Below are 15,882 nucleotides of genomic sequence, written 5' to 3' on the forward strand. Positions count from 1 at the left end.
TGTTTAGTGAGGGGAGAGGCTGATACTGTGAAGACAGAGGATGCCAAGCTTTTCCTGAATAGTTCAGCTGCTTGGCTATGACCCAGACATCATGGCAATACAAGTATTACTGATAAAAAAATGAGGCTGGAGCTGGATGACAAGTCAGTGCTGTTACACCTCTCAAAAGCAGCCTTGCTGCCCTCACCATTCCCACACAGCACTTGAGCTCACAGTGCTACCTGTGGTAATGGAATTTGAATTTCTGGAGAAGCTGCTGCTGCCCTACCAGTAAATCACATCCATTTTTCTGTCACTTTGCTCTTCGAGGCAGGGGGAGCTTGGTCAGTTCAGGAGAAGAGGACACTGAGGGCAGAGCTCAGGGTGGGCTGCAGCTCCTCCCCAGGGGCAGCTCCAATCTCTGGGACAGGGTCAGGGAAGGGCTGGAGCAGGGCCAGGACAGGGTCAGGCTGGAGGTCAGGCAGAGGGTGCTGGGCACTGCCCAGGCTCCCAGAAATGGGCACAGCCCCGAGGCTGCCAGAGCTCCGGGAGGGTTTGGACAGTGCTCAGTACAGGGTGGGATTGTTGGGGTGTCTCTACAGGAGCAGGGCTTGGACTGGATGATCCTTGGGGGTGCCTTCCCACTCAGGATATTCCATCATTCTGTGATTTTCTTGTGGTGTGTTGTGTTGGCTGCTTGTTCCAAGGCCTGCTGGTTTCTCTGGCCACTCCTGGCACTCTGTAAGTCCCCCTGGCCCATGGCAATATCTCACTGCCCCAGAGCTGGCTTCAGTCCTCCTCTTCAATGGATTTGTGCTTCTTCCTGCAGTAGGGAAAAGGAGTAACCCTGGCAGTGGTGATCACACAGTGGGATCCAGCTATGCAGGACCCTGTAGCCAAATTAGGTCTCAATTTTATGTTAATTGAAATAACTTCTAACCTCATTCTATTGGTTATCATGTGTCTGTTTGCAGCTGGATGTGTTAATTTGTTCATACAGGAAATGTGTGCAAGCTCCAGTCCTTCACAGCACCAGAGGTTTAGTTGATCATTTGTACATTTAAAGGTGTTTGAAGTTCCTATATCTGGATGCTTTCTGAGCTAAATATCATCTTCTGGGTGATACTGGAGGTACTTTTTGTCAAGCTTCAGGAGTTCTTTGTATTACAGAAACTTTGTTTTGCCTGTCTCACACCATTTCATTGCAGAGTTAAAAGAATTACACTTAAGATTTCTCAAGTCCATGTAGGATTTCGTTAGGCCAAATACTGAGCCTAATGTGAAGATTTAAAAGGAAGGAGAATGTTTCTTCTCCTCAGTATTTGACATTCAGGATTTCCCTTTCTTGTCTCATTCTGTGTCCTGACGCTGTAAGGCTCGGTTAGATCTCTCAACACCATAGTTAGTTCACTTTAATAACTTCAGTCATATCTTGGAAGAAACTTCTTCAGGGGAAAGAATGGAAATCTGGGAAGGGCAAGATGGAAGCCCAGGCTGCTTTGCCTGCCCGGGACACCAAGGCTGGAGTAGTTTTGTCTTTATTTCCAGAGTGATCCTGTTGATACCTCATAAAGATGTGTTCTAATCCTCTGGCATTGTCTTTCAGGTATAAAGATGATGTTGACAGCCCTACTGAGGAGAATGGGAAGCAGAAGGTCTTGTACAGCCTGGAGTTCACCTTTGATGCAGATGCCCGTGTTGCCATCACAATCTACTGCCAGGCTACAGAGGAGTTTGTTGGTGGCATGGCCGTGTAAGTCCTGGGCTAGTGGGCACATGGAGTGGCACAGGAGCTGGGATGATGAGCTATCACACATCTCTCATTAATCATCCCTGAGGCAGGGTTGCCACACATGGTAGAGTGGGAAATTTCTTTTTTTTTTCAGATAACTTTGAATATTGTTTTCAACTCCCTCACATAGTCAATATCTTCTCTTGTTCCCTTTTAGGTTTGGTTTAAGGGTATAGGGAAACCATTCTGTGTGCAACAAAGGAGAGGAACTCACAGCTGTATGTTTTGTCAATGAAGTGTTCTGTGACATTAAAAAACCAACCACCCTTCCCTTCAAATACTACCTATTTTTTTTCCCTAGATCACCCAATTCACTGTCTATCTGTGTTCCCTGTGACAGGAGCATCTGGGCCACCAAAGTAAAGTTCAGTCTGACATTAACAGGGAAAGTCTGTGGCACTGAGACCCACCCAAAGCCCACTTTGGGATAAATGCCCAGCTCAACACTGGGTGTTAGGAGATGGAGAGGATTTACTTCCTGAAGCCCTGTCTGTATGTGTTTCCATGCCATCTTTCCTGATATTAGTCTTTGTTTAGCTGTGGAAAGAATGACCAAAATGTCTATTGTGGGAACCTTCTCATATCCTGATAGTACATCTCTCCAGAATTTAAAACCTTTTTATCTAAATCAGCACATTTAAACGATTCCAGTCAGCACTGTATCCCACAAGACTATGAAAAATTTCCTCTCTATGTTAGAGCAAAGGTGGCTGGGATGTGCTCTGCCTGGTGTGAGCTGCTGATATGGTGTGGTGCATTTCCAATGGCCATGGGACAAAGAATTCCTTTGGCTCCAAGGGTAAAGGAAGATTCAGGCTGCAGAAGCTCTTGGCTTCCTCTAGTAGAGGCTTTTGGCTGACCAGAGGCTCCTGGACATAGTGCTGATGGCTTCTGCAGTGATGCTCTGGAGCTGGGGCTAAACTTTGCCTTGGTTGAAGGGACCTGCAGAGGCTTCAGCAGGTAGAAATATCTATGGCAAACCATAAAAGGGCTTCTTTGTTTTATGCAAAGTATAAACATCCCACTAATGATTACTGAATAGTGTATTTTTAGAAATGAGAGTAGCTCAATTCTCCAGTCCAGATATGCATTCCTTCAAACTGGAGGATACCCTGATCCAGAATTTTTGTTTAGGCCCATTTCCCTTCATCTACTGAAGCCAATGGCTGCCTTTATTCTGGGGAGGTAATAAGTGAGCTCCTTTTTAAAGTGTGTGAAAATTATCTCTCAACAAACTCTGAATATACTTTATGTTTAGATCCAGCTTTTCCAGAGCAGAGCTGAATACAGCCTTAGAAATCCTGATAAAGTTTCCATGTTCTGTCTCTTAGGTCCTTAGGTTTCCTGTGAATTTAGTGCTAGTGAAGGTGTTGGAATGGCAGCCTTGGAGATTGAAGTCCTCTTTCCCTAACACAGGTACAACGTGGAGAGGTGGCCAGTGTCCCTGGTGCTGCCCTGCAGTGTTCCTTGGTTTTTGACCTAAGAAGGAAACCAACCATGGGCTGATGGGGAGAACTGAGGGCCTCTGTGGCCAGGGTGGATGTATGTACATTGCTAGACTTAAGCCATGGCTCAAATCAGTAAGGCTTGGTTTAAATCATTGATTTTGATCTTGTTTTCCCCTGTTAGTTTATCCTGAAGGAGAATTTCATTGGCATTGGTCAGTAGCAATGAAACATCTGTATCTACAGCACAGTGAGCTTCATATCAAACCTTGTGCTGTATTTTTTATGCCACAGTCTGTAAAGAATATCCATATAGTTTAAAATCTATTTTTCAGACTCCCGCTTTTGTATTTTATGCCAAAATGGCAATAACCCAAAGTTATTCTAAAAATAAATATTTAAATTATTTTTTTAAAGCCCACGTCTTGAACCAGGCTGTGTTGGGCTGGAATTGTACCTGAGGTGACCCAAGACCAACAGTGTTTGTTCTTGTTGGTTAAACTACTCATGCTGCACTCTTAAGAGACTCTCTTGTCAAGTTGTGCCTTGAAGAATAATTGCTTAATAGAATTGTTTTAGTTACCAAATATAACCAACTGTTTCTGGACAAAGAGTGTTTTCAGTCCTCTGTAACTAGTAGCTCTCCTTTTGGTGGTTGGTTGGAGGAAGAAAAGAGGTTTTGGTTCACTTAAGAACACTTTTCCTGAAATTTAGTGCCATGCACCAAGCTAGTGACTGTCACCAGTGCTGTTATCTGTCCTTTATAACTTGTGCAGCAAACATGAACTACCCAATGGCTTTTAAATTAAATTTGAGCAATTCGTAGATAGAGTTTCTGTACATAAACAGAGCTGTTGACTTCAAAGAATTTTGTTTTTAAATGTGAATTTTTTTAATCCACCCTGTCCATGGTTGAGTGAGAGAGGGATGTCTGTTAGATGGCAGAGCTGAAGCCTGTGTTCCTGAGCCCTCTGCATGAAACCAGGATCAACAGTGATTTCCCCACTAATGGAAATCCAGCCAATGGGTCTGTGCTGTCCTGCTGGGGGGAACAGTCCCTGGTGCACTAAACCTTCTAAAAGGTCAAAGCACCCACATTCAGCTCTTTCTTCCACTTTTTCATTTAATAAATCATACTTTCATTCTCCATAGTACAGGAATGATGAACTGCCTGTGTCTGCTCTGGGGTGCTTGAACAATAAATGTTATGTAAATGTGGGTGCAGGGGCTGCACCAGAAGCCAGGAAACTTTTTGGAAGGCATGATCCTGATTTCGTGCAGATGTGTAGGGGGAAGTCAGAAACAAATATAGACTTTATAAGCTGCTTTAATTCAACCCAGGCTATTTTTCCATGTGGAAGTGGCTCCTGAAGCACGTCTTGGGGCCAGTGCAGCTGCCCAAGTAGGCATCTCTGCTTCTCTGGATTTGCTGGCTGCTAGTAAAAACCTTTTGAAGCTCTGATTTCAGCTTTGCAAAGCAATTCTGTAAGGGCAGTGCTGTAATTACTTTGAGTTATTCTTTTCAAATTCTAGTGGAAAAAAAAATCTGGGCTGCATTCTTAGAGCTCTGAGTGGAGCGAGTGCATTTCAGTGCACTGACAGGAATGCAGCTTTCCCCTGCCTGGGCTGGTGGATTTTCCTTCTCCTCAATCTCTTTTGGTGCTAACAGCTGCATTCATGGAACAAGCATGTGCAAAAGCTGTCCTGTGCGTAAATTCAACACTTCTTCTATTGCACTTGATTGGGATGAAGATGCTCTTTAAAACAAAACACCTTTTTTTTTTTTTTTTCCACTCTCCTAAATTAATGCTGAATCCTAAAATGGGAGAAACTTTCTGGCCTCCTGTGAAAAGCAGGAATTTTCTCCCAGCTCTCAGCCTGCAGCATGGCTCTTTAGAAGTGCTAAACAAGTTATTCCTGCTTCCCTGCTGGAACAGCCACTGATCCTGATAGTATCAGCACTCCTGCAAAACTCCTGCCAGGTGGTTGTGGTCATGCAGTTTGGGGTGAGAGGAGGGAGGGGAGGGAAGAGAAGGGAAGGTGGCTCTCCCTGAGCAGTGGCTTTGCTTGTTGTGGAGCCTCTGCTCACCTGAGAGCCACAGCACTGTGTCGTGGGCCTGGCTTTGGGATTAGCTGGTTTTCATGACCAAGGGAAAGGCTTTCTGCAAGCCAGGGAGCTTCCTCCTGGAGTTTGGGCTTCATTTGAAAGCTGGTGGCTTTGTCAGTCCTATCCTAACCTGTCTCAAAGTATGTTCAGCAGACTTTCCCAGGTAATTGTACTGGAAGATACACTCAACTGTAGTATTTCCTAGCCAAGATCCTGGGAACACATAGCTGCCAACAGCTGCATGCTTCTTGTCTGAAGTGCTGAACTCACAGGGAACTGTGTCATCACTTTTGTGGGACCACAGATGACCAGCAAGGTCTGGTGAATGTGATTGTATTGGTGATTATAAAGATGTGTTCACCTCTGCAGCACCATACCCAGGGGAAGGTACCCTGCACTTTTTGGTACTAGTGCAGATATGTGTAGAAGCCTTTTGGATGAAACATAAATTAGTTTAAATCTGGGAGGACTGCTTCTCTCACCTTTGAAGTGCCTTTTGCTTGGTTACTTTGTGGTGAGAACTCAGTAAATATGAAACACATCAGTTCTCAGAGGATGAGCTAGTGCACCACCCCAAGGGTAACAGATATACCTATGTCCAAGTCTCTTCAGTGGTAAGGAATTAGCACTGACCTGCCTCTGAAGCTCAAGACTCTCCCCACCCAGTATCTTCAGTTTTATTTCTTTTTCTGGCTGTGTCCATTTTCTCTAGTTTTGGAAATCAGGAGGAACTTGGAGGTGTGTGAGTGTGCCTCAACTACTCACTAGTGGTTGCCCATAATGTAATTTCCCTCCAGATAAAGGAGAGGGTACTCTGCATTGCATTTCCATTGTGGGGCTGGCAGCAGCTCATAGTGAATAGTTAAAAGACTCCCAGTTGCAGCCTGTCTTCTCCTGCAGTAACTGGTCCATGTGTTTGTACCTTAGATACCCTTGGTTTGGGAGACAAGTGCGTTTTGGATCAGGCTGCAGAGATATTTGTATTCTCTTTTTATGAGTGTATCCCTGCCTTGTCTGGCAAAATCCTGGATGTGCACACCATTAGCCTGCTCCTGGGAGGGCCCCTGGGACTGTTCCAGCTGTAGGTGTCCTGCTGACTAGCAGGAAGGATTATGCAGTTCAAACATGACAGCAGCGGTTCTTTCCTCAGGGGAAGAAGTCAAACCAAGCCTGGAACTGGAAGCACTTAAAAGAGCCAGTTCTGAAATCATGAGCAATCCAGCAATCAGGAACTCATGATAAATATGACGTGAGAGCTTTGAGTCTTGCAGCCCATTCTTATGAGAAAGATCTTCCTTTTTGGACAGAAAAGATTCTCTCCCATATCCCAGTGCGGTTGCCAAGTTCTATTTTCTCAATATAAAGAGAAAACAGAATGAAAATAGGTCAGTCTAGCTCTGCAATCCTTGCCCTTTCCAGGCTGTGCTGTTTGTGTTGCTGATGTGCAAATGGATTTATTAAAAAAATAAACCCCATTTCCTTGTTTGTTTTGCAATGCCCACTGCACTGATCCCAAACCTCCTCCCACAGTCTTCTGAGCTGATGGGGGACATGACACTGCAGTGATTCCCTGCTCTGCCTGCGTGTGGAAGTTGGAAGAGTTGGGTCCCAAAATGAAATCCAACGGGTGGCTCAGTACACGGCTGTTTTCATTCAAGCTTGCATAGGAGACAAAGGCACTCATATTCCTTTGGTTATTTAGTGGCCTCTGTCTGTTCAGGCCTTTGAAAGGTGCTCTTGCTGCTTTTGGCTGTGGTGATTAATATGAATTCTTTGTGCAGAGGGTTCTTCTGTGTGATGAAATCAGAGGTGAGTGCTGGGTTTTGCTAGGAACAAACCCTTATGGCTTTGATCCAGGCACACACCAGTCCCCAAGGGAACACTGGAGTGTGCAGAGTTCACAGGCTGGAGAGCCAAATTCTATAGATTGCAGCAAGCAGACAAACCCTCTGTCTGTCTTAAGAGCTGTGGCCTTTGTCTCTCTGTGTAGCTGTTGTGTGAGCTTTGAAGCCTGGCTGGAGCTGGGAGCATGGTGCTCCCAGCAGCTGGAGACAGAGCTCTGCAGGGGCTGAAGGGGAATGTGGGCACTGGGGTATCAGCTGCACAAGGGGGGGTTGTCTTTGCCTGGCTTGGAGTGGAAACTTGGTCCTGAAGGAAGCAGGAGGGGAGAAGAGTCTCAGAGATTTCAAGTGCAATGCCTTAGCACCTAATTAACCTCCAAAGTCCTTGTGGCAGCCTCTGTGGGGGGGGATCTTGTCTGATTCTGACTGGGAGTTTGGTAGTGTTTCTATTATCAGTAAAAGTCACTGAGAGTTGAAGCATTTGTTCAACTTCTCTCTTCCCCAAAAACTGACCTGTGGGATCCTGCCTCAGAATGAAAGGGGAATGAGCAGGTGGGAGAGAGAGGAGGAGAGGATACTTGTTCCACATCACCTCCTGTCCCCTTTGAACAACAGCAGAACTTGACTGACTTTCCTCATCACCTGTAGGAGGACACAGAGCCTGCCAGGTAGCCACAGCCTTTGGCAGTGGCAGAATTGTTTCCTGAGTACCCTCTGAAGCTCTCTCCTTGTCCTTGGTTCATTACAGATTGCCATGAAACACATTTACCTGCTACTAAAGAAGGACTCTTGTCTACAGCCTCTTCAAAGCACAGATTCTCTCAGCCATTTCTAGTCAAAAGTGTTACTTAGGGGCAACACTGCTCCATGTGGCAACACTGCTTTTCCTGAGGAATGGGGTCTGGACAGTGTTCTGTGTCAGGCAGCCTGGCAAAGATCCTTGTGTGGCACTTCTCAGTCAGGGCTCCAGTGTGCTTGTGGGAACAGGAGCTGCCCTTTGTCTGCCCGAGACAGCCCCAGTGCCCAGCACAGCTGAGTGGGAGCACAGCAGTGAAGAAATCTGCAGGAGCTGGGACTGGTGCCCTGCTGAGAATTTCCCCAGGCACAGACCAGGGATGAGGGAAGGGGGAAACACCTCAGTGAGCATGTAGCAACAGGAGTTTAATTCTGCTTAGCCAAACTCTAGCATGGCACTTTGATGAGGGAGCTGCTTAGGAGCTGCAGGTGCCACAGACTGAGTTTCTCTGTGCAGGCAGTGAGTACTTCTCAGCTGACAAAGGAAGAGTGAGACTGGGAAATAATTTTAGTTTGTACCAGTTCTCTCAGAAATCACTGGGATATAGTCACAGGGCCTCTCATCTGCTGGTTCTCTGATACACAGCTGGATTTAGAAGGTTTGACAGGAGGGAAGGAGGAGTCAGTGAAGAGTGTAGTTTGCTTTTTGTGAGTAAAGGTGTGTCACAGAGCTCACAGGAGGAGATGGGCTGCATGAACCCTGAGGTTAGAGCTGGGGGCTGCTGCTGCAGCCAGCAGTGGGGTACCTTGGGTTGCTTGTGATTCTCGTGCTGCCAGGGGTACCTGAGCAAACAAACAGGTTTAAAATAATGTCACCAAGGATTTCTGCTTTGTCCCGACCTTATAGGACAGACTCCCCTCACTTCTCCACTGTCCTGAGCTGCCAGTGGTCACACTGTCCTCCTCTGGATGGAGGCCTGGCCCAGTGCAGTCTGAGCAACAGCAGCCCAAACATTCAGCTTTCATACCTCATGCAGAGAGAGGCAGCGTGTTGCTTCTCTGCTGTGCTTTATTCTTTGAAACATGCTCTCTTTTTCTGTAACACATCTGCCCAGCTCTACAGAGCTTCCCTGCTGTTGTTTGCTGTGAGCCCCCAGCAGCACAGGCAGGGAATAGATGACTGTGAATACAGCAGATGCCACCCAGAGGGGCAGGGGATGGGTAGAGGCCCCTTAGACCCTGATATGCAGGATATCTGCTTTGAAACAGCTTATCAAGTTTCCCTCCTGTGTAACACAGGGAGTGTTGAGTGTTGTCTTGTGCAGAGAATCTTTGCACCCCATTGGAAGGATGATCCATTTCTGTCAGTCAGGGGCCATCAGACTTGCAGGGAATTCAGCAGCCCACTGGCTGCTGGCTGCAGCTGTTCAGAGTTACCTGGGTGTTCAGATCCAAGTCTGATGTGTTTTGGCAATGGGGGCCAGGCAGTCACACAGTCTGAGGCATAAAGCTCACTTGGAGAACCCTCCTTAATAATTTTGTCCTGCTCTTCAGCTCAGAAAATCTATATTCCTCATTTATTTCTTTTCCCAGGGATGGTGAGAGCAGCAAGTCAATGTGAGTATTATTCTGCCCTGTCCTCCCTGGAAGAGTGTTATTTGTTTTTCTGTTGCAGCCTAGTTTGGATTTCTGATGCTGTAAATGCAGGTCCTCCAGCATTCCTGGCACTCAGCAGCATCATGTTTACACCCCTTTCCCACCTCCACTCTCTCCTCTGCACTTTATTCCCAGTAAGTTCCTGATTTGCTGTCACCTTAGATAAGTCACTCTTCCATCTCCTGCTTTCCCAGCTGTGGAGGGAGAATTGTGCCTCTCTGCAGAGCTGGGAGGCTTTGAGAGTACCACAAAAGGAGCTAGATACAGGCTTGCTCTATTCATTGTGCTTGACAACTCAGTAAATAAAACTTCACTCAATTGCTCGCTCTGTAATTCACATATAAAAGACCTGTCACTCTGATCTCCCCCACACCATGCTTGAAATGCAAAGGATGGAGTCAGACCTTCTAGTAAAGCAGCACAATTTCAGATAGTACAGAATGGGCTCTGAGGGTATAGTCATAAATAACTTAATGCACCTGCCTTGGCAGGAGGAGCAGAGTGCATGTGATGGACCTGCCTTTTGTCACGACCTTCGAGCATTTAACGTGGATCTTGTGACACTTGACCTTCTGGATCCTCAGAGGGTGCCAGAACTGTTGTAGCTTTCCAGAGAAAAGCAGAGGATTTTCTTGTAGAGCTGGAGCCTGTCTTGTCACTGTGCTGAGGGAGGATGTTGCTGCAGTGTCTCTTGGGCAGGAGATCTCTCACCTTCTCTCCAGTTTGTCAGTGTGCTCTGAGCACACAGTTGGTAATTTGAAAGAAATTGGTGGTAAAGGCAGCTTCAGCTGTTCCCACCCTGCTTTGGGGTTCACTTCCTCCTCTCCTGTGACAGAACTGGGAGAGGCTCTGCACATCCAGCTCAAGACATCACCCTCCAGAAAGGGGGAGTGGGCAGGGAGGACAGCACCAGGTGGGCTCAGGGTGCAGAAGATGGTGGATAGCAGCTGTGGTCCCATTCCAGATGTTTATGCCAGCCAGGCAGTGCTGGTGTTTCAGTGACAAGCTATGAGACAGTGGAAGAATTGTGACTCTTCTCTGGGTGGCTGGGGTGGAGGATGGTTGGTGACTCTCAGGTGGTGTTGGTAGCCCTGCAACACCCCTGGGGAAGCACAGGAGGGATGGAGGAGTGGATTGGAATGGCTTAGCAGGATGGTGGAAGCCAAGCAGCATTTCCCACTGTTGGGCTATCCCACAGAGGCACAGGAGAGCTTTCAGCACCGAGCTGGGTTGTCTGTTCCCAGTGTTAGATCATAGCTCGTTCTTGCTGGGTTTCCTGCAGAAATCAGGACTGTGCTGGGCTTAAAGCCAGCATTGCCTAGGCCATGGACTTAGGGAGCAGGCCTTTGCCAAGCTGCTGCACCCCCCTGTACTCCAACACCCAGGCAGGTCAGTATGGACACAATCAGACCTTGCCTGTCTGCGCTGCTTTCTCTTTCCTGTGCTCACCTTCTTGCTTTGACCTTTCCCTTCCCTCTTTGTGTCCCCACTGAATGGCTGCCAGCCCCTGCCAGCTCTGCCCTTAGAGCTGCCACTTGTGATCCCTGAAAGGGCGGGAGCGAGCGATAGCCAGGCAGGGAGCAGTCGTTTGTTACAGCGAGTTTTCTTTCTCCCCTTCCTTCAGATACAGCACAAAGAATCCCTCTCTGCAGTCCGAGACAGTTCATTACAAGAGAGGGGTAAGCCAGCAATTCTCCCTGCCTTCCTTCAAGATTGATTTCTCAGAGTGGAAGGACGATGAGGTAAGTGTCTTCTCAGTGTCCCCTTCTTTCCGCACCCTGTTGTCCCCGAAGCACTGGCCTCTGTTTAGTGCCATGCAGTTATGGCTGGAAGACCCTTTCTCCCAGCTCCTCCAGTGTGTTTTGTGGATACTGCCCTGGGAGGAGCAGTATGGGAACTTGGCAGATCAGACCAACTGGGAGGAAATCCAGAGAAGTGACTTTTGATATCACTGATCAGCTGATTTATGAGGGAGGCTGCAGAGATTGCCACTGGAGCTTGTTCTGGAAAACCTGCTTTCCTTGGCCTTCTTCTCCCTGCTAGCCAAAGAGCTTGTGGGAGCAAATGTCTGTTATGATCTCGGTTTTTGTGGGTTTTAGTTGTAAGATTTTGGGTTTTTTTGGGTGGTCCTCTAGAACAGTGGTCTCCAAAGTGAGGTGCATGCAATACAATTCATTGGGGTGTGGCAAGGACTTCAGAACCATGTGTATATAACCACAGATGATAAGCACACATATATTGGGAATATGTGCTCAAAACACATTACTGATGGGATGAATAGTCAGAATAATTTGGAGACCACTGCTCTGCAAGAGTTCTGTTCTGTTAAAGGGCCACATCCTGCACTGTTATCTGTAACAGTACAGTGTTGTGAGGGGATATTCTCCTTCTGGGGCAGATTTACACTGGTGCATCAATGCTGAATAAGGGAATGTTTTCCTCTTCTTAATTTAACCCATAACTGCAAACAGACCAGGACTTGGTTTTAATTAAGGTTTGTGGTTTTTCTGCATACCAAGATTTGCAGAGTCCTGTTAATTTTGGTATATTTGGTATCTGCAAAATTCCAACATGGGCAGTAAGCTTCTTGTTTCTGAGCCTTAAAACTTTCACCCAAGGGCTTCCCCTGCACATGGCATAGGGAAGGAAAGCCTTGGTCTTTCCCCTGCTCTGTGCAGAATTGTGGTAAGAGATTTCAAAGGTAGAGTAGTTGTTCTGTAGCTACTGCTAATATATTTGTTCCTGTGGACCCCTCTCCCAGGTAGTGCACACTGATAATGGTGGTCATTTCTGACCCAAGCCTGTGCAAGTGTATTGTGTATGTGAAACTTGCTAGATAATCTACCTATTAAAAAAATAATAAAAAAGAAAAAAGAAAAAAAAAAGAAAAAAGAGTAATCTTTCATGTATTTGAAAGATTGAATAGCTATTGTCCTGAAGTTACAGTTACAACTATAATCAGTCCCGTGCCTTAAATGCCGTGGTGGTTACCAAGAGCCTGCAGTGTCTGGTCTCCTGATGTCTTGGCTTCTCTGCCAATAGATGATTTCACAAGTTCAGCCTAAAAAAGCCTTGAAGAGCTGCTTTTCAATCCCTTCTGTTGTCTGAGAGAGCTCAGTTCCCTTTCTTCTTAAAGAATTGAGAAGCTTAATTTTTACTTTTGTTCCTGTCAGCAAGGTTTTAACTCAAGTACTAAAGTCATATCCCTTTGACAGCTTAAAGGAAATGTGAGTTTCCAGCTCTCTTTGCTTGTTCTGATGCATCCTTTGTTTCTTCTTTTTTCATTGGTGCTACTGGGAGCTGGAAAAAATGTGGAACAAGCACTGTAATTCCAAAGAGTTTCCCCTCCCATGTCAGCTCTGTGTTACATATTGATCCTTGTCCTAAATCTTCTAAACCTGGCCACCAAAATGCAGCACTTCTATCTGAGACAGCTGGCAGTGTCTTAGCTGTGTGCAATTGACATTTCAGATTTCTTTCCAGCTTTGTTATTGGTGTTATTCAAAACCCCCAGATTTATTTCATATTTTTGCTAACTGTTATACTCGGATATGATGTAGATCTTGGCTGGGGAAGAAGGGAGAGTGATGTTTGTTATGTTGGGTTGTTCTGTGAAAAACTTTATAAAAGTTTATCTTCTTCATTTACTGATTTGCTTGGAAATTATAGAGTATGGCTTGTGTGGAGTGAGTTTTGTTCAGGGTCCTAAAAATGAATGTTAAAGGGCTCCTTAAAGAGGCTTTTTGTTCAAGAACACTGGAATTTATATGGTCAAGCAACCTCAGTTCTGTGATGTGACTTTCCCTTCAAATGGCTTATCTTTTGAGGAACTGGAGTAAATCAGGCTGCAAATGATGTTGGGGCTGTGGCAAAGTGATGGAAACCCCAAAACACTGTCTGAACAGTGTTGCAGCACCTGGAATTTGGTCTCAGTTTTCATGGAGAAACTGGAAACAGATTACCTGGAGCATCAGGGTGAAATTACATCTATTTTTCAGTCTTGGCAAGAGATGAGACAAAACCATCCAAGTCAGTAATTAACAAAAACAACAGAAATCCAGTCTCTGAGCCACTTCCTTTCCTGGCTTAGGACAGTGTTTGTAAGGTTGCCTTTTCCTGGTATATCTAAGATGATACAGAGCTTTTGATGTGCTTTAATGAAGTGTAGGCAAAGGGAGAAACTGAGACTGTTTCCCTTGCACTCAGATTTTCACTCTCACCAATTAGAGGCTCAAGGACCTGCATTTCACAACATGCCAAGAGATGAAAATCAGTCCTGTGTTTCCTTAAAGTGTTGTGTGAGTTTGAAGCTTTGCAGATTTTCCTCTTATGTCTTCAGGAGCTCCATACCAGAGCCAGGGTCTCTTTGTGGTGTTGGGAGTACAAAGTGCTGCTGTGCTGAGGCAAATATATGCTGTTGTATGGAGGCAAAATTGTGGCACTGGATATATTTTGAGAAACTTGTCCTACTACAAATCACTCGGAAGACTTTTAGGATCCATGCATTAATGAGAATTAAATACTATTTGAAATCCCAACAGAGATCTTCTGCCTTGCTTTGCTGCTGTTTAGTGCCACATCAATGTGTGTATGTTGGAGTTGACTCCCTTTTTAAAGTTGGTGCCTGGAATTTTAAGGCCTCCTACTCTGTCGTGTCCTTTTGAGATCAGGAGCTGGGGGTCTGTCAGAAGGGCCCTTCACTGAGCTAACTTGATCTCCAGTGTTGTCTTCAGGCAGGTCTGGTGTGAATTGTGTAACCTCAGCTCATTTCTTTCCCTCAGCTGAACTTTGACTTGGACCGTGGTGTGTTCCCTGTGGTCATCCGAGCAGTGGTGGATGAAGGGGATGGTAAGAATTGATGTTCTGTTCCCATGGTCTTTTCCTGGCTCTTTCTGAGGTTATGTGACCCCTTTCAGGACTGCCTTCTTGGAGAGCTTTTCCAGAATAAAAATATTTCAGGAGTTCACCATAACTCCCCTTTATTAAAAGGGCCAAGCTAACCACATTAAAAAAATTTCTTTTTTTTACAGGATAAATGGCCAGGTATTTAGTGTTGGAATAGTGTTTAAGAGAGCTTCTGGCTCTGCCACCAGTGTCAGGCACACAAATTAGATCAAATGACATCCTTGCTTGCTGGGTTTTGCTTTTGCAGTTTATAGGTCAAGGAGGGTGGAGCTGATCTTTTCTCCCTCTTGGAGGGTTCAGTTGTCTTCTTAAAAACCTGGAAATGGGCAGAGAAAAGGAAATGGCTTTAAAATACTCAGGTCACTTCAACCAAATGCAGCTTTATTCAGCAGTTTGAAATTATGCTTTTTCTGAGGATGTTGAATGGTTATAATAAAAGAGCCTAACCTTTCAGGAGAAAGAATTGTTGATTAAAATGTAAAAATAATTAATAACTAATCATAATTTGTAATCATGTTTAGGAGAGGGTAGTCCAGTGAATATTTAGATTATTACTTTTAGATTATTACTCACCATACATGGTATTTCCCTTAGGGGATTTGTGCTTTTGGGCTCATCTGGAGTGTCAGCAATGAACAGGGTACAAGGAAGTCACATTTTCCTTGAAACTGGGGGCTCTCATGGTCAGCAGGACTAGCATTTCACTTCTGTAACATTTTGTACAAAATTTAAGATAATTAGAAAAGAAAAAAATCCCATGTTGATCACATTGTTAGGTCAGTCACTTGCTCAGTTTTTTATGTTGTAAATGTGAAAAAGCCCAAAAACTCATTACATTGTTTTACAGTCTTCCAAGCAGACAGAAATAGAACTGAATAAGCCAATTTGAAGTGTGACTAACAAAGCACAGTGCAACATAAAGGAAATTATTTCTAAAGTGCATCTATTTTTAGTGATTTCAGGCACCGTTAGTAAAATCGACATATATGTGTATTTATTGGCCATAAATATAAAACAGCTTCCTCTGTTTATGGAACTTTAGGCAAGGTGTTTATACTCTATAATGTTGGGCATGTCTAGAAGGATCAAAAATAGAACAGGAGGCAGTATGGGAAGCATACATTTATGCACATACCATGCCCATTCTTAGCCAATAATGTACTCCCATCTATTTTAATAACCTAGAAAACCAACTGCTTTTAAATCCCCTCCTGGAAAGAATATCAGCACAAAAATGTGTGACATCTGAGTGAGATTTGAGGAAATTGTGTATTTTGGTTCTTTTTTTAACTGATGGGACTGGAAGGAGCTGGTGTGGTCTGTTTGGAGCACCTGGAAAATTACAGCTGTTAAATAAGATTGAGTGGTAAATTAAAATAGCAGTCAGGGAGATGCTGGTTTGGGCTGAACTCTGCCATGGCT

At 45.1% G+C, this 15,882-nt stretch overlaps 1 protein-coding gene across 2 annotated transcripts in view; it reads left to right on the forward strand.

The window, feature by feature from the left end:
- Positions 1–15,882, forward strand: part of MGRN1 (mahogunin ring finger 1) — a 50,004-nt gene that overhangs the window by 15,614 nt on the left and 18,508 nt on the right. For both annotated transcript variants that reach the window (XM_077786805.1, XM_077786804.1), the window contains exons 4-6: positions 1,586–1,732; positions 11,180–11,297; positions 14,337–14,403. In XM_077786805.1, coding sequence (XP_077642931.1) covers positions 1,586–1,732; positions 11,180–11,297; positions 14,337–14,403 — 332 coding nt within the window. The remainder of the gene's footprint in view (positions 1–1,585; positions 1,733–11,179; positions 11,298–14,336; positions 14,404–15,882) is intronic.

This window comes from Lonchura striata, chromosome 16 (assembly GCF_046129695.1).
Source record: "Lonchura striata isolate bLonStr1 chromosome 16, bLonStr1.mat, whole genome shotgun sequence".
Lineage (NCBI taxonomy): Eukaryota > Metazoa > Chordata > Aves > Passeriformes > Estrildidae > Lonchura > Lonchura striata.